The sequence below is a fragment of the Notechis scutatus genome, chromosome 2 (genome assembly GCF_049901735.1).
Source record: "Notechis scutatus isolate UNSWTSFEM ecotype Mainland chromosome 2, rNotScu1.2, whole genome shotgun sequence".
Taxonomy (NCBI): domain Eukaryota; kingdom Metazoa; phylum Chordata; class Lepidosauria; order Squamata; family Elapidae; genus Notechis; species Notechis scutatus.
In genome coordinates this window covers 237,890,097-237,904,460 of record NC_142010.1, presented here as the reverse complement: position 1 = coordinate 237,904,460, position 14,364 = coordinate 237,890,097, and the positions used below count along the sequence as shown (strand labels likewise).

The window sequence follows — 14,364 nt, the reverse complement described above, 5'->3', positions numbered from 1 at the left end:
AATTTTTTTAAAAAAAAAAAAAGCTCAACTGTACCATACACCCTAACCAACCTATAGAAAAATAAGGTGTTTATCAGTTGAGGTGTGTTGGGCTTAGACCATAGCAAATTACAAGAAATGACACCACTTTGAAGTCAACAAAAGTAGTAAACTGTTGGTTTAGGATTAGTTTGTTATGAAATGTGTGATCTTGGGGAATGAAGGGAAGAGATGCTACTTGGGCAACAATCAGACAAAAAAGACAGGAGTCCTCAGTGGCTGAACAAACAGAGAAAGAAAGTTAGGAAGGACCCATCCTAATTGGATCAAGCATTTAAAAGTGGCAGCAGGAAGTTTGTACTTTCAGACTTGCAAAATTCTGTTAATGTAGTCTTACAAAAAAGTAGAATTAATTCATCTACTTTAATCTGTCTGATTTACCTGGGAGAGATGACAAACTGCACCAGATATAGCAAATATAAACAAAGGGTTGACCTTTTGCATGTGGCTAAGCATTGTGAGAACAACTCCAACCCCTTCTAAAACTATTCAAATTGGTAGCAATCACACCACACAACGATAATGAATTCCACAGGTAAATTACACACTGTATGATGAATTGCTTCCTTTTCTCTATTTTAAATTTCCTACCAGCCTTACTGAATGGTCCTAATGTTTTGAGAATAAGAGAAAAACTCTTCCTTGTCTTCTTTTCAAACCTTCTTTCATTTTATATTTTTCAGCCATGTTCTATTGTGCTAAAATTGGGGGATCAGGGTGTTACATCTTTTACATAAGCAATGATGCTCTTCACTAAAGCAGTAGAGTACAATCTAATAGCTAATGATTCAAACATCAAAATAGCATTAGATATAAAAAGTCTTCCAGTTTATATAGCTTGGGAAGTCATAAAATACTGGCTTATAAGGGAAGAAAAATTTCCTCCATCTATATATTCTAATGTTTCTTGTACTATGATTGTCAAACTTCTTGTCAGGCATGGCAATAAAACTTGACTTGCCAGACATTAAATCCATAATCAGGAATTTGCTTCAGCTCACAGGCACAATACAGCTTTGTATAATTGTTTTATTGCAGAAAAGAGACATCATGTATAAGGCAGAAGGGTCAGGCCTTAAATATAGTATGTTTGTTTCAAAGTTTAAATCATAATTTTTTTCCTCCCAATTTTTGAATAAAGGACATTGGGCTGTTTTCTTCCGATCCTTGAGATTGGAAAACATCTGTTCAACGTTTATTCCAACAATTCTGACAAGCCTGAAAATTCCTGTTTTACTCATCAGCTTCAGCCTTTACACTAATATGCATCACTCTTTGATAATATTAAATATTATATTAATTAAAAAATTAAATGTTATTTCATAACCTTATTTCTTCATTCTACCATACCCTTTCTTCTTCTCTGTTGGTTTAAAAATATCATGGTTGCAAGTTATCCTTTAAAGAATGCTAATTTTCTACCTACTATCTATCAAGGTTTCAATTTCTAATGTAGTACAAAAGTTTGAAGGGTTATTTTTTTACTTTTACAAGTCAATTAATGGATTAATATCAGTCCTGGATTATTTTTTCTGATTCACTCCTGATCCTACGTAGTTTCTTTTAGAGCACTGAACTTGTCTGTTTGAATTTCTCACTATACATCACTACACAGGCCAGGGTGGGGCACATTTGAGGCATGCATACTTTGCTTTGCTTTTTTCTAGAATCCCCAAATTTATCAAGTATTACCTGTTGTAAAATGCATATATATAAGATGAAATGTGTCAGATCTCAAAGAATTTAAGCACCAAAATGTATTTTGAGTACTAGGACTTAACAGTTTTTCTACCCTCAAGTCCACTCTTGGTTCTTCTTCCAAGCTTTCTTCCTGTCAATCACATAATTTGGAGAATGCAATTATCATAATATTAGCTGTAAGCAACCAACTGCCAACCATTCAAAATTAAAAATATCTGGATCTATCTTATACTGAGGCAGACCTAAATGGTTCCTTCAAATAAATCATAATAAAACCTATACACATGAATGGTACACTGTAATGCAGAATGGCAGAGAGAGGGGACGTTTGAGTTCTCTGCTGGCTGTACTGTCTTTGTTTTATTTTACAGCGCAATGTGTAGTTCTTTCTTTTTGCCACCCGCTTGTTTTTGAGTCTGATTCCCTCTCCTTCCCCAATTTCTTTCCCTTATTCTAAAATATAGAATCAGTTTATGATTTCTTTATTTCTGCCACACTTAGAATGCCATTAGATGCCTTAATCCAAAATGGACAGTGTTTCTTTTCAAAAGTTTTTTTTCTCAGAGTTTAGCTACTGGTTCACAATTCAACTTCTCTGCCACATTAACTCAGCTCATCTTTACATTCTAGTCAGGCTTCAGGTTCATTGCTACTGGCAATAGGCAGAGAGGGAAAAAGGAATTAAATGTACTGCTAGTTTCAAGCACACAATGTGTGAATAATATCAATCCAGAATAAACTCTTTAACTTTACTTGTGTCAAATCCTGCCTCTTATTTTTCTCTGTCTGACATGTATCCTTGCATATCTCCAGTTATACCATTGGCAATCATACCAAGTTTTCAGTTCCCTCAAACATCACCATCCTTCCTCTCCCTTCCCTGTCTTTTCTCTTGCTTGTTCCTTGTGCCTGCAATTATCTTCCTGAAAACATTGTCTTGTTACCTTCCAAATCCATTTTCTTTGACATTTTTGGCCCAATAATCTAGGATTTAAGTCTGCAATCTGAAAGATGCTTACCTGAGAGTAAACCCTACTAAACTCAACAGATACACTTCTATATGTAATTAGAAATTTACATATCAAAGAGATTTGGGGGGGGTTCTCCATTATCTCTAAGTCCCACTTTATATACACAATAACTTATTGAACAACTCAGTGGCAATTTTTCCATGAATTTAGCCACAGAACCAATACAACTCATCATATTGCATGAGTCTAGCAAATGTGATTTATGGAATAATCCACAAACAAACCACAACTGACAGCGTGAATCAGAGTACAAGTAATCTTGCTGAAAGGACATTTAATGTAGCCATTTGTCTTCCCTCCCTTTAAATTTACACTTCTATAAATTGATTAGAGGTTTGGAAAAGGCATGAAGACAAACTAGAAATAACTAGGACAGTACTAGGCTAGAGGCCAGGAAACTGAGTTCTAGTCCCACCTTAGGCATGAAAACTGGCTGGGTGTCTTTTGGCCAGACACCCTCTGCCCAATTCACCTGATGGGGTTGTTGTGGGGAAAATAAGGAGGAGGGATAAGTATTTTGTATATTAGCTGCCTTAAGTTAGTTATAAAAATAATAAAGGCAGGATATCAATAAATAAAGTTAGTAACTATTCCCATTTGCACATTATACAGAAAGCCATAACAGTAAATACATATCTAAGAACCATTTAGCATTTTGCTTTGTGATGTCAAATGCTAAGTATTTTGCTGTATGGCATATAATATAGCACTTACATAGATATTTGTGCATTAGAAGCTGTACAATCTAAATGTTTAATAAACTTTAAAACTAAAACCATGCCCTTGGTAGCCCTATCTACCAAACCAAAAGCATATTCTATTACAAAGGATACTTCTCCAAATAGGTTTCTGCCTCCTTATTTTTGTAATTTTGATCGCAAATTCAGAATTGCGTTCAGTGTCATTTAAACTGAATTAAGTCGTTTAATTTAAACAATGCATTCAGAAAAAAAACAAAAAATTCTGAAGATATTGCAAAGAAGGCAAGATGACATCTCACGTATACTCACAAAAATGACACAAATTATAAACTCACATCATTTCCACAATGAAGTCATGGTGTTATTACTTACCACCCCTTTGTGGGCACCCATGAAAATGTCTTACTTTTCACTTCACTTATAAGCGGTCCAACTTTTCATAAACCTTCATTTTATAATGAAATCTAGAACATTGTGACCTCAATGCAAACTTGCCATTAGTGGCACATGCTGAGTCAGTGCTTCATTTACATTCAACATCTCCTGTACCTATTAGAATTATATAACTTCAATAAAGTATTTTAGCCCAACTTCCGAGGTTTTCCATTTTCCTGTAACATTTTTTTCACATTTTATCCTGAAAAATAAGCTTGACACGTCCTGAAATTATTGCTGAAAAGACTACAAAGGGCTTTTGTTGTTGCTGAGAATGGTGAAGCGGCAATTGGAGATTTGCAAGAATGGAAATGCAAGTGTTGCCATATAAACATGTTTTCCCCCCCTCCTTTAACAGGGGCCTGGCCCACTAGAGGCAGAAGCTTGTGGCCACATAATGATATTAAAGCAGCATGTTTTGTCCGAATGGTGGTACAAAACCCATTCGAAGATGCGGTGCGATTCAACCCCGGCGATAATATGCTCCATTATATAACTGGGCAATTCTGATCTTTGAAATGTCACACCTTGGGGGCACCCAACCTTGGCAATCAGCGGCAGATGGGCATCTTTAATGGTCTGAGCACGTAAAATGAGAGCGGTCGTGTTTTTTTTAACACGGGGAACACCTGCCAGGCAGCCCTCGAAGAGAAGCAGCTCCGCTCGTCCATCTTTCCCATCCCATCCCCTGAATCCTAAAGACGCAACCAGCCGCGGGCTCCAGTCCTTCAGTCCCCTTAATAAGGATGCTGGAGAGGGAAATATGACTGACGGACGGACGCCCGGGGTGGGGGTGGGGGTGAAACCAGGCAAGCCAGGTGCCTTGCCTTGATCGTGGCCAGTCTCACCCGAAACGGCTCTCGGGGACGCACAAAACCAACCGGGGAGCCAGATGCGGGTCCCACTCAGCGTTTATAGGATAAGGTAAAGGCGGCGGCAGCCTCTCGCAGCGCCGCGGCCACGGCTCCTTTTCTGCTGCAGAACAGCGGGCAGCAAGCATCCCTCCACGCGCCCAGGGAAAGCTGAGCGGCCGTCCCTTACCGTGCCAGCAGGAATGGACGGGTGGTTGTGGCGCGATGGTAATGGCTGGTCAGGCGGGCGGGCGGGCGGGCGGGATTGCTTTCCTCCGCCGACTCCAGGCGCAGCAAACTTCTCCCCGCCGCTGCCTGGCTCGCGGGGCTCCCGTGGCGTTTTCCGGAAGGGAGGGGGGGCAACAGGGAGGGAAGGAGCGAGCGAGGGAGGGAGGGAGGGAGGGGGGCGGGGGAAAAAAAGAAAAAAAAAAAACGTGAGCCGCGCGCGCGGGAGTCTGTAGAGGGCGCGCGACGCCGAGCTCGGAGGGGCGGAAGTGACTCCGCCGCTCCTCCCCCGAGTCAGCCGAGCCGGGCTCTGGGCGGCACGTGGGTGGGTTCGAGGGAGCTGTGCCGGCGCTTGTGGTGAGAGGGGGAGAACGGCGGTGGCGCTTTGCGAAAGCTCCGGTCGGGCCGGCTGTCTTCGGGCCGTTCGGAAGGCGGTTGCCCCGTTCTCCTTGTCCTCGCTCGATGCTGTCCTTGGGCATTTCTGCGGGCCGAAGCTTGAACAGGTAGTATTCGTTGCAAAAGACATACAACCAGCCCCGGCATTTGTCACCCAGATGAAGATGCGGGCGGGATCTCACAGTGTGGCTCCCAAACGCCGGCCGTGTGAGATCCTCGGCGTCTTCCCTCCATTTCCTAAAACAGCATCTTTTGTTAGCAAGAGGAGGGGCGTTAAAAAAAAAAAGGCCTTCTTCTGAGGTAGCCTTGTATTTTAAAAAAAGGCCTTTATATTTGTAAAGCCCTTATCGCCTGTTGCCAAGAAGGTAAGCTGTCTTGCCGCCTCTTCAACGTCAGGATTTCCTCCTGTCAGTTAATTTGGGAGAGGGACAATCCTCAAGTCATAACCATGATCAATGGGGCTAACCCACAGCTCCAAGAATTATCACTGGTCTCTTTTTATTCCTCTTAAATATATTGATTAGTTTAGATTTCTGATGGGTACTGTGTTGTCAGCAGACCTTGGATATTTTTATTCATATGCAAAAAAAAAAAACATAGATTTTCTAGAAGAAAATAAAAAAAATTATGGAGACACTGTTCTGCAGCTTCATAATGTTGGATGTCTCATTCTTGAGACATGAGGCAGTAAACATTATTACTGAGATATTCAGTTAATTTAAGAAACCCAGTGCTTGCTTCTGTTGAAATAAAATTGTATTAAATATTTTATTAAATCCATGCCTCTCAGGTCAATGCATTGCAATTGGAAGATTGGAGTTGCATGGCCTGTAAAGGTATTAAAACTAAAATAGTTTTTTAAGCTAGAATAGTATATTTTATGCATAGTATACAATATTTTTTGATCATCAAGATTCAGATCAGTGACAGAATAAAGTAGCCAATAGTAATTGTTAAATAAGGTCATTGATTTGAAACTTTTTTTCTGAACTAAAGATATTTGGCTATGGTTCAAGAAGTGCTTATTTTTCACAGCTAAAATACCGTAATCATAAGAACATGTTATCTATTGGTTATAAGGGGTATATCATTAAGGCAATGGAAAAGGTAAAAAAAATTAATAAATAAATGGTATACATACCTCAGCTGTTTTTCTGTGCGTATAAATTTAAGATTTTAAATTTTAATTGAAATGAATACTTGTTTTTGGATGTTGGCTGGACTCCTCAACACAATAAGCCAGATCCATACTTAATATTATGTCTAATTTAGGGTAGCAAACCAAGCCAAATACTATTTCACAAATCCATTTGCATACTGATAAAAAATAAAATAATTGTCTCAGATTGTTTTCTGCTGGAAATCTGCTGTCTTTATGCACACATTAATATAATTTCTTGGCCATAATATAAGTAATTTATTGTATGCTGCCCAGAATTACTCCTATATATAAAAAACAAATTGTTTTCCATTGTCTTCTTCAGGACTGTTGTTTGCCTTCCCAATTTGTTTCTTATATATGTACACTAATCCATATGCAGAATATATATTGCGGGAAGCTGGATTAGAAAATGAAATTAGTTTAAAATGGGAGGTAGAAACATCAAATAATCTGTGCTATGATGATAACACTATTCTGTTGAAAAGGCACAGGATTTGCAAACTCTAGTAATAAACATAAAATATATTTTATTACATTTTAAAAACTGGATCTAATTCAGATGATACGCACACACACACACACACACAAACACACACACCCACACCAAATATACTGCAGGCTAGTATTTGCTGGAGTAGCAGTGAAGGCTTTGCAAGATACCTAGATGCTAGAATATATCTGCTCACAAAGATCAGAATCCCACAGGTAATGATATTCTGTGTGACACTCTAGGGCAGGGCTGTCAAACTCGCGACCCGCAGGCTGGATGTGTCATGCTCTGGCCATACCCACACCCTGTTTAGTAAAGAGAGGGAAAGTCCTGATACGTCACGTGACGCCACTGAGACGATGTGAGTTTGACACCCATGCTCTAGGGAATGAAGGTTGTACATTGAAGAAGTAGGATTGAAAGAATATTGATGCTTTGATACTTCGTGTTGGTGAAGACTCCTAAGAATTCCATGGATAGCCAAGAAAACAAACAAATAGATAATGAACAATTCAATTAAGGCACAAACTACCATGGTCAAATGTTTCAAACATGTTACAAAAAGATCTAGTTCTCTGGAGAAGTCTAATGCTGGGAAGGGTGAAAGAAAAGACAAAAAGAGAACTATCAATAGGAAGTACATGGACTGAATTATAGCAATGAAGGGTACAACGTGGGGAAATCTACAGGACCAGGCTAGGGACAGATCTTCCTGGAGAAAATCTGTTTGGTCACTGAGAGTTGAATGGCACTTGATCAGTATTTGTTTTTCTATTGAATCAGATCAACTCATAACAGTTTATAAATACAATCCAAAATACAATCAAATTACAAGGGTCAAGCAGTAAAACAATAATGGTAGGCATTAGATTCAATTACCAGTGAGTAACTTTCAAAGGCCCAATAGAAAAGTTTGATTTTGATGGCCAATCAGAATGACATTAAGAGGAGTGCCAACTGGGCTTCTTGAGGGAAGTTATGCCTGCAAAGTATTCTCTGAATGACTCCCATTCAGATATTGACCCAGCTTAACTTCAAAGCCTAAAATTAATCAATGTTGCCACCTCCGCAGATTATGTTGGTAAACCTTCAGCATAATTACACCAAACTTAGTTTCATCTACATTTATATATCTATTTAATATCCAGCAGCAAATTGTTGATAGCTGCAAGCCTGACACATAAATATCTGATATGAGTATATTATGAGGACCCAGATTGTTGGGGGAAATATGCTGACTCTATAAACCTCTTAGGGCTGTAAAACACTACGAAACGGTATATAAGTCTAAGTGCTATTGCTATTATAGGAAAACGTATATAAAATCAGAAAAGCAGAAGAGTAATGATATTTAAGCTTAAATGTAGAAGTAGCTCCATTACTTACTGTATAATTATATTTGTAACTATTTGCAGAATTAAAGCCAATAATTTATCTAATTGCATGTACTTATTTACTTCTCATACTTTTGAGCTGATAAATGGATAAAAGCTTTTTATATGAAGTGCGTTCTCACAATGCATTCAGCCATTGTGGTTTGAAAATAAGGGTTATAGTTTAGCATTCTTGCTTGAACAAATTCTGCTTACCGTGATGTATGTGCATAGAGCGTCCTGAGAATACCTTCAGTTTTTATTTATACTCTAATGAAAATCTCAGAAGGATTCTTTCTTTGCCTGATTAATGGACAGAAGACAGGAAGAAGACTCCTATGTTTTCCTTTGAAGACTGAGTTCAAGCTATGTCAGCTTGAGGAATTTATGCCAGAGAATTTAGCTTTAAATGGCTTTGGTCTGTTATGTTGTTACGTGGGATGTAGTGATAGGAAAAAATTCATTTGTGTTTTAGGCATGCCAAGACTCCAGCATTTCTTTTGAAGACAAGAATAAAGGCTAGCAGTATTTTGATTCTCTGATGTTGTCAGAATTCCAACCATGATTGTATTTGTTTGGTGTGGTCTTCTAATGGTTAGCAGACAGGGAAATATTCCTTGGCATTCCATCCTTACTGCATACTTTGCTCAGATGATATATTTTTTTTGTCTTGCAATTAGAAGAAGAATTTTATACTCTGGAAAAAGAAAAAAAGAAGTGCCCCCTAAGAAATATCTAGGCACTTTTTCTTCATCTCAGATAAGGGCTACTTCAAGGGAAAATCTCAAAAGAGTTTGTAAAGTATTTCTGATAGAAAGACTTAGTATGATGACACAGAACAAGAGATCAAGAATACAATGAAGAGAGGAAAAAGATTTTATTTTAATATCAGAATATAGTATTTTAAAAAGCTTTCTGCCTTTATCGAAGAGCACCCCAGCCAGAGGTTAGCCTGCAGCAGGATTTCAGTTCCAGAATTTCAGACCCACAAATAATCTGGTTCACATTGTAAACTAAGCCATAATATGACATGCTTGGTTTTACCATAAACTTTCATGCTAATCAGCAATTTTGGTTTGTTAACTGTTTGATAGGTAAATTATTGTATAAAGCCAGCTGGTTGTTTTAGGGAGGAAACCAATCACGGCTTATTATCGTGCTGTCTATCACTAGGCTTGCTATTGAATTCAGACCTGCTTCATATGATACATTTATCTAAAATCTTGCCCTGGCTTCCATTATTCTTTTTTACTCCCACCTTAAATACATTATGTTGGATTCCCCTTTTTGAAAGGTGACTTCTCATTTTTCTCTCCTGCCTATTTAGCGAATCTGGGAGCCTGATGGATAGGGCATATCGCAAACAATTTTGAAGTCTTGTCCATTAGGTGGTAATGTGTTAGACAAAGTGTGCTTGGTAGAAAGAAAGGAATTAAATGTAGAACATCAGCCCATGTCAGTTACCATTCTATTCTACAGAAAATGTCTGTGGCCACATCCACACAGCTTTATTTTTATGTTCCCACCCCATTGTAGAGCTGCCAGGAAATCATCTCACTCTAAATCATGCTACCCCCACTGCACATTCTTAATGCACATGTGGAACGGATTGTATGCTGCCTTCTTGTCCCTTTTTTTAAAAAAATCCTTGAATGATAGGTTAGTTGCATGTGTGTTCGTTCTAATAGCCATTAGATGGCAGCAAAATTTAAGATTTTTTTAAAAAAATTGATTGCCAATTTAATGGCTTGTACAGCCATGATGCAGCAAGTGGAAAAGTACTCTTGGGAATTTGAGAAAGGTGTTTAGCCATGGAGAGTGATGTAGAAGCTGTAAACAACCCAAAGGACACATTGTGGGGAAAGGAAGCAAGAAGTCAAGACTGTCCTGGGAGCAGCAGCCACTGGGAACCGAATTCCCAACTACGGCAATAGAATTGCAGCAGCAAGTCCTTTCATGTTTGCGTGTTCATAATTGACATTAAGCCAGGAATGAGCTAATCAGTGTTGATGCTTTGCAACCTGTAGATCCATAAGTAGACCTTTTCAGTCACTAGATGGCAGAAAAGAGCTAAAGGTTATTGTAACACTTGGCTGCCACCTAGCGATCATGATAATTTGCATAGGTGACATGCAGCTACTGGATAAGTGGATAAGGTGTTCAGGAAAACAGCCAAGGAGGAGATTTCCTGCTGTCAAGCTGTAAAAGAACAAGCTCTTTTTGATTATATGTTCTGTTACATGCATTAAAAATGAATGTAACTTCAAAGCTTTGTGCTCTCTAAGTTGACCATTTCATAACTCATTAAAATAAAAAGTGATTGCAGAAGCTGGAATTTTGATTTCTTTTCCAACCAAAAGAATCTGGGTTTGTAGAGAAAGTGTGGTCCCAGAGGAAACCAATTGAATAGTAGAGTTTTCATCATAACATTGCTTTCATCGTTTTGATAAGAGCAAGAAGCTTCTGCAGATGCCTATGACTTAGCAGGTTGTGTGAATCTGTCTGTTGCAGTTTATTCAATAAATAGTAGCTAATAAAAGCATGTGTGAATTTAGTTATTCTCTCTCTATCCCAGTACTATAGCTTCCCAAAATGATTTCTTTTAGTTTCATCTATAACATTCTGGATACATTGTCCGAATACATATTTTCCTTTTTTTCCTTCAATATAATTTCTTAGAAAAATAATAATTATCCATGAAACACTATGATCTTTCATCTTCCCTTAATGGGCAGTTACATCTGTTGTCTCTGTTTTCATGTTTGAGGTTTGTAATTGGACATCCTGGATATTAATTTTTTATCTTGCTCTTTTATTTTAACTTGCAGAGCTAGAAACCCACGGATTTTACTCAAAATGACATTAGGAACAGAGATTACATCATTTCTCAAGGTGTCTTCTTACAATGGAACTGACCGAAATTTCCTGAAATGGGATCTCTCACCTGAGCAGATTAGAACAAAAACTGAAGAACTTATCAAGAAAGCAAAGCAAGTTTATGACAAAGTTGGCAAACTTGATATGGAAGAAATCACATATGAGAACACTGTACAGACTCTAGCAGATTTAGAAGTGGAATATTCAGGTATATACAATGTCAGTATAGTTAGACTGGTAACTGGTATCAGTCTCAATTGGCTTCATAAGAAGGAAATTAAAATCTGAGATAGAGGAAAAGATTGTGTAATGTAATTTTACAGTAAAAGTGCTTATGGCAAAAGATTGGTCTGATCACATATAGCACAAAACAATATGATTTCTTTGTAGGTTTTGGGGCATTTTTAAAAGTTTGATCAGCCTTGAAAATTTGCCTAGAAATCTAGTAACTCTGTCTGTTTATTCTACCTTGACTCACAAGGTAGTTAAGGTTTTTTTTTTTTTAAAAAAAGGGGGAGTTCATTGAGCTGTGCTTAGAACTTCTGGATGATGGGAAGGGAACAGATAAAAGTGGATATTTATATATATGTTAGTGTTACAAAAATTATCTATCACATAAAGTAATTGGAAATAACTCCCTGCTGGTAAATATTTTTTTCTCGTGCTTCTGAATGAATAGGGTGTTGTTTAGTAAAAAAAAAAAAATGTACTAAAAATGTAAAAAAAAATGATTTAAAATTTTGAAAACTTGTCTTCCAAAAATGGGAAACTATTGTGCTCTAGAAGCTGCTCAATGCTAAACTTACCATGAATCTAGGTAACAAGGCCAGTATGGAAAAATGCTGGAAGTTGTAGTTCATTAGGCGGAAGGATACTAGTTTTCCACCGTTTCTTTACTTTAGTATTACTGAATTTAAATTAGATATATTAAATGCTAACTACTTTGTATGATTTCTTTTACTAAAGGCATTTTTTATAAAATAAAGCATTATTATTATTATTATTATTATTATTATTATTATTATTATTGTTGCTGTTCTTGTTCTCATTTATAACTCATTTATTTATTAAATATGTATTTGTCTTTGTAGCAGCTCGATATCCTACAAAAGTCTCTAGTAAATGTCCTAGTAACCATGGTTTAAAAACTTTAAATGATATATTTTTAATGGGAAGGTCTCTCCCTTCAAATACTTAAAGTAAATAAGTCTACTATATTATCTGTTACATTTTCTTTGAAAGTTTTTGTTTCCTTCTGATAGTGGAAAGGAGCATATTGGATTTCCCACAACACGTATCCCCTGATAAAGATGTCCGTGCAGCAAGTACCGAAGCTGATAAAAAGCTTTCTCACTTTGATGTTGAAATGAGCATGAGAAAGGATGTGTTCCAAAGGATTGTCCATTTACAGGTAAATAGAAATAAATATTACGGGTTATTTGCAGAACTTTTTATAATGAAAGCATTGCAGTTTGGATAGTCAGTGCTTTTGCCATTTGTCAGTTGCTATCTCTTTGAAAATGACAGAAGAGGCACTACAGTAATATTATTAAATACCTGAAGAAGTTACCAAATTGAAAAACATAAGAGCCTTGCAGTATTAGGTGAAAAGTCCACATAAAACTATATAACGCTGCATAGGTACATTCTTGATGTTCATAAAACATGCTGAGAGTCGGGGAACAGTGCTCCTAGATTTGATATTTATAGTACACAGTGTATGATTCAGGAATTAAGATGTGTCCCAGTGGTGGGATTCAACCGGTGTTACTACCGGTTTGGTGACTACGTTTTGCTGTGCGCGCGTGTAAAAAAAATCTTTAACTGTGCCGCCGGGACAACTGAAAAGTGCTGTGTGCAGGTGCTCAGTGTTTGGAAAGCCTCTTTTTTCCTGCTTTTTCAACTTCAGCTGTGCCGCGCAAAGCAGCTGAGGTTTAAAAAGCAGGAAATAAAGGACAGGTAAGAGCCCGGGCTGGCAGGTGGGCCAAACAGCAGCAAACACAGAACTCGTTCGGTGTCTGCTGCTCTTCAGAGCTACCAGTTCTACAGAGCCGGGCAGAATCAGTAGCATCCCACCTCTGATGTGTCCATCAAAATTAATGGTTCTGGTTTCCATTGTTTAGTTTGTTTTTGGTATCAAAATAAAGAAAGGAGGGGGTGTCATAAATGACTTAGCTAGGGCTAGCATTCGCTGCAAAAATGGGCAAAATTGTTAACAGAATTGATGAAAGGTATACTCAATTACTACTGCCATGTGATCATCAGAAGCAGAATCGCGTTCAAAAATCCTCCAAAGCTATTGTGGCCCCTTCTAAAGTAGATTGAATTTCTTAATACTATTTTGAGTGAGTTCTTTTGGCCATTATAGGAGACACACAGAAAGACTGGGTGGAGGGTTTTTAGCACTGTATTGTGTTTGAGCATGTACCTGACCCAAGCCCTCTTTATCCTCTTTTGTTCCTTGTGAGTACAGTTTATTGAACATAGGCTGAGTTGACTTAACAGCACCTTATAATGGTATGTGGGAATGACTTTGGAAGACAGAAGGAAGAGCCACAGCCTACACAACCATCATGCCAAAGATATCTCAGTACATAGAAGCAGAGGGAACATGGGAAGCATTTCAGAAGGAACCCTCCCTAGTTTTTTAGAGGGTAAAAAAGAAAGAAGGGGAAGAGTGCAGGTAGTCTTCAACTTACCACCACAATTGAGCCCAAAATTTCTTTTGCTAAGTGAGATGTTTGTTAAGTGAGTTTTGCCCCATTTTACAATATTTCTTGCCACAGTTGTTAAGTGAATCACTGCCATTGTTAAGTTAGTAATACGGTTGTTAAGTGAATCTGGTTTCCCCATTGACTTTGCTTGTCAGAAGGTTGCACAAGGTGATCACATGAACCAGATTCACTGCAACTATCACAAATATGAGTCAGTTGCCAAGCACCTGAATGTTTATCTCATGACCATGGTCATGAGTGGTCATAAGTGTGAAAAATGGTCATAAGTCACTTTTTTCAGTGCTGTTGTAACTTTGAACGGTCACTAAATAAACTGTTGTAAGTCAAGGATTACCTGTATTTTCAGAT

The 14,364-nt window shown here is 37.9% G+C and overlaps 2 protein-coding genes across 2 annotated transcripts in view; one reads left to right on the top strand and one right to left on the bottom strand.

Moving 5' to 3' along the window:
* SGTB (small glutamine rich tetratricopeptide repeat co-chaperone beta) overlaps positions 1 to 5,157 on the bottom strand; it is a 29,050-nt gene extending 23,893 nt beyond the window's left edge. Inside the window, exon 1 of the mRNA XM_026670552.2 lies at positions 4,949 to 5,157. The gene's annotated coding sequence lies outside the window, so the exon portion shown is untranslated. The remainder of the gene's footprint in view (positions 1 to 4,948) is intronic.
* Positions 5,158 to 5,217: 60 nt separating this feature from the next.
* NLN (neurolysin) overlaps positions 5,218 to 14,364 on the top strand; it is a 33,770-nt gene continuing 24,623 nt past the window's right edge. Inside the window, exons 1-3 of the mRNA XM_026670555.2 lie at positions 5,218 to 5,486; positions 11,233 to 11,489; positions 12,544 to 12,692. Coding sequence (XP_026526340.2) covers positions 5,446 to 5,486; positions 11,233 to 11,489; positions 12,544 to 12,692 — 447 coding nt within the window. The 5' untranslated portion in view covers positions 5,218 to 5,445. The remainder of the gene's footprint in view (positions 5,487 to 11,232; positions 11,490 to 12,543; positions 12,693 to 14,364) is intronic.